Source organism: Monopterus albus, unplaced genomic scaffold (genome assembly GCF_001952655.1).
Source record: "Monopterus albus unplaced genomic scaffold, M_albus_1.0 scaffold25.1, whole genome shotgun sequence".
NCBI classification, from domain to species: Eukaryota; Metazoa; Chordata; class Actinopteri; order Synbranchiformes; family Synbranchidae; genus Monopterus; species Monopterus albus.
Genome location: NW_018127905.1, coordinates 2,335,493 through 2,339,387, shown reverse-complemented (window position 1 = coordinate 2,339,387; position 3,895 = coordinate 2,335,493). Strand labels below are relative to the sequence as shown.

Below are 3,895 nucleotides of genomic sequence, written 5' to 3'. Positions count from 1 at the left end.
GAAGGAGATGATAGTGGACATGAGGAAGGAGAGGAGAACTCATCAGCCACTGTTCATCCGGGGGCTCGAGGTGGAGAGGGTGAGCAGCTTCAAATACCTGGGCGTCCACATCAGTGAGGACCTCACTTGGACACTTAATACCACACAGCTGGTCAAGGAGGCCCAACGACGGCTGTACTTCCTGAGGAGGCTGAGGAGGCTTGATATGTCGCCTAGGATCCTTTGCAACTTCTACAGCTGCATCATTGAGAGTATCTTGACCAGCTGCATCACTGTCTAGCATGGCAGCACTACTGCTATGGACCACAAGCGCCTGCAGAGAGTGGTAAAGACTGTGGAGAAGATCACCAGGACTCCACTGCCCTCTCTGCAGAGCATTTACCACCGCAGGGTGCGTAGGAAGAATGCCTCCATCCTCAAAGATCCCACCCACCCCCAGCACGGACTGTTCGCTTCCCTACCCTCTGGCTGGAGGTTCAGAAGTGTGAAATGCAGGACCACTAGACTGAAAAACTCTTTCTTTCCCTCTGCCATCAGACTCCTAAACAGCTGAGGAGTTTATTACCAGGAAATATGTGATGTACTGTTTACATTCTCAGTTTGCACATGCATAATTGCACATTGACTCTTGACTGCTGCACATGCTGCTCCCATGCAGCATACATTCTCTTATTATATTCTTATATATTTTTCATTATATTGCTGCATTTGTTGCTGCTTAAAGTGCCTTAGATTTTGTGTTATTTATTTATCTACTTTACATTTGTATTTTGTGGCATTCATGTGGACAGCAAAGTAAGAATTTCAATGTACAGGGAAACACGTTTCCTAACTGTGCATATGACAAATAAACACTTTGAACTTTGATAACTCCATCGAGATAAACTGCACCTCAGCTGGAACGCTCCAGCTGCAGTGTAACTACTCAGTGACCAAAAGGTCAGACTGTGGCTTTACTGGACAGCGTCCATGTGTACATATGTGTATCTGTGTCACCTGATGATAGGTCTACTTAAAGCATTAAATAAGTAATATATTGTAGACTAGAATTATTATAAATTGTCTTACGTTTGTGTGAACTATTGCAAATATTTTCTAAATATACTCCTCCTGCGCTTTAAATGTAGCTGTTTTAAACATGGAAATATTATGAAAGCAGGACAGTGCCGACACTCACAGATTTAACCAGTTAATCCTCGTGGCCACTCGTGGTATTGCAATGAAAAATCCCCTTGCGACCCAAAATGCATGTTCTCAAAAGAATCTGGCTGCAGACAAGATGGCGGACCGCCAACCTAAGCAGGAGGTGGCTGATATTAGCCAAAAAGCATAAGCTGTATATAAAAATGGACGACACGTCACTACTTCCCTCCACTAATCAAAGGTGAAGCCAAAATATTGTGAATATGATGGCCGCCATCTTGGCAATTTGCAACCAGATTGACAAGTGGAGCGACAGCATCAGAGTGAAAGCTGCCAAATGTTTTATCAGCTGATTATGAGCCAGAATTAAAACTTTCTGGTTGCCAGGATGTGAAAGGTCACTTTGACTCTGAGACCAGCAGCTGCAGAACATATGGAATAAATTTAGTGTAAGTAGCACTTAGAACTGCAAACTCAATGGTTAACTTAATTTACGACTTTATAACATTCATAGCTGAAAAATGTCGTCAGAGGACATTGTTGGCCATGGACTGAAACACCACCCAGTGGGATAAATGCCTCCTGCTCGCCACCAGTCAGACAGAACTGAGGAAGCCTCTTGGATGAGAAGTGAAACGTTCACGTCCAGATGTCTTCTGAGTTTTTCAGCACGCTACGACCTGGATGACTGAGAAATTGCACGGACATATAATTATAGCATTAGTACCAAACACAATAAAAACATCCACTAGTGATATTGATACCTCACAACCCACAAATTACTCAATTTTATATCTTTAAAATTATAGTAAATAAAAAAAGTATAACGTATAGTTACAAAGGATAAGCCCTTTATAAAGGTTGTCTTTTGAGAAAGTAATATTGGTAAAATGATCACAGCTCCTTTCCGATTACAAGCTTTGTGAATATTGTTCTAAACTCTTCCGAGATCAGCCAACAATGCAACTCTGTTGTGTATCCTGTCAATCTTTCCATTTGCTGCTTTCAGAATAAAAGTCTAATAAACGAAGCTACGTTGAGGCTGGTTTTTAACGTGATGATCCTTTTATTTTGAATACGGATTCCTGTTACATCCGGTGTTCCTCACACTAAGTCTGACCAGCCTAAATACTGTATTATAGCATCATCCAAACACTAGCTTTCTGAGTAGCTTTTAGCTAGCTAAAGTATCCTCAAGCTAATCTAAACTAATCTATGAGTCGCAAAAAGACCTACACTTTCAGTGAAACGAGCCTGTCTCCTGAACTCCACGGCGCCTTCATGGAGCCTCCCGGTTCAGCGAGCCGAGCCGAGGGCGATTTTCTGGAGCTGGAACCCGACGAGGAGCTGCTCTGCACGGTCAGCGACATCACCGAGCATCTCGGCAGAAATATAACTGTGGTACTTGAGACAGCGCTGTCTGAGATCCGCAAGATGGTCAGCATCAGAATACGAGTCCTGAAAATGGAGCTACGCGAGAAGAGTGAAGAAATCGAAATGTTAAAGGCCAAACTGGATACAGCGCAGAGGGATGGTAGAGACCCTTTCCCCGGCGTTACGACCACGGAGGCATCTATAGAGACTGGCTACAAAAAACCGGACTTCAGCCCTGGAACCAAGCACAACAACGCCGATCCGAGGAGAGCCAAAGCTGTCATGCCTGGTGTGAAAAAGGAGAATATAGATGCTATTTGTGACTATCTAATGAAAGACAAGAACTCGAAAGGTTGTGCTGAAATGGAGGGAGACCAAGCCAGCGGCGACAGGGAGGCTCGCCAGGAGCAGGACGCGCACTCCCTCAACCTGTGGCCGGACAGCGGGATGGCTGGCTCCAGGCCTGGGCACGGAGACTCCGAGTCCACCACAGATGACATCTTCAGCATGCTTCCTTCTGGCAGCAAACGGATGTATGACTACGAATGGATAGCACCAATGGAGTATTCCTCAGAGCTGAAAGGTACACACGGATACAATAAGTCTTGTGTGGAGGGGTGTTCCTACACAAATGAGGCCATGTGTAATCTATGGAGGTCCCAAAAAATATACTATTGCTAACATTCACTGCAAGCTTGTTTGATTAGAGACTCTAAATTAATAGTGTCTGGGTGTGTCAGCTTTGTGACTGACCTGGTGTACCCTGCCTCTCACCCAGTGTCACCTGGGACTGGCTCCAGCCCTCTGCTGCCCTGTAGCAGATACAACTGATGGCGGATGGATTAAATCAAAACTATGTAAAGAGAAAAGAAGAAATGGTGCTGTGAAATATGAGATTGTATACAGTCCAGAGGAAGCAATAGGGACCCCTTTCAGCTGTGGTGTCAGCTTCAGCACCAGACAAAAATTGACAATCAAATAAGGCTGAATGATACGGTGACATTTACTGTAAGGTTGTGTTATTGTCCACTTGTTTGCTGCCACTATGGCAAAACAAACAAAAACAGAACAATGTCAACGTGAAAGTAGCCAATGACGTACATAAGTAGCAGAACATAGGGCTAGTGATATGGCAAAAAATATAATGACAGTATATTTTACTTTTCTAATATCTAATTACTGATACATATCAAATCAAATCAAATTTTATTTGTATAGCGCCATATCACAACAAAAGTCATCTCAGGACACTTTACAAAGTAAGGTCTAGACCTTACTGTTATCAATATTATTACATAGGGAAAACCCAACAAATCCCCCTTGAGCAAGCACTTGGCGACAGTGGGGAGGAAAAACTCCCTTTAACGGAAGAAACCTC

The 3,895-nt window shown here is 43.7% G+C and overlaps 1 protein-coding gene across 1 annotated transcript in view; it reads left to right on the top strand.

The window, feature by feature from the left end:
- The first annotated feature begins 2,194 nt into the window (after positions 1-2,194).
- znf16l (zinc finger protein 16 like) overlaps positions 2,195-3,895 on the top strand; it is a 7,115-nt gene continuing 5,414 nt past the window's right edge. The window contains exon 1 of the mRNA XM_020594955.1: positions 2,195-3,100. Coding sequence (XP_020450611.1) covers positions 2,359-3,100 — 742 coding nt within the window. The 5' untranslated portion in view covers positions 2,195-2,358. The remainder of the gene's footprint in view (positions 3,101-3,895) is intronic.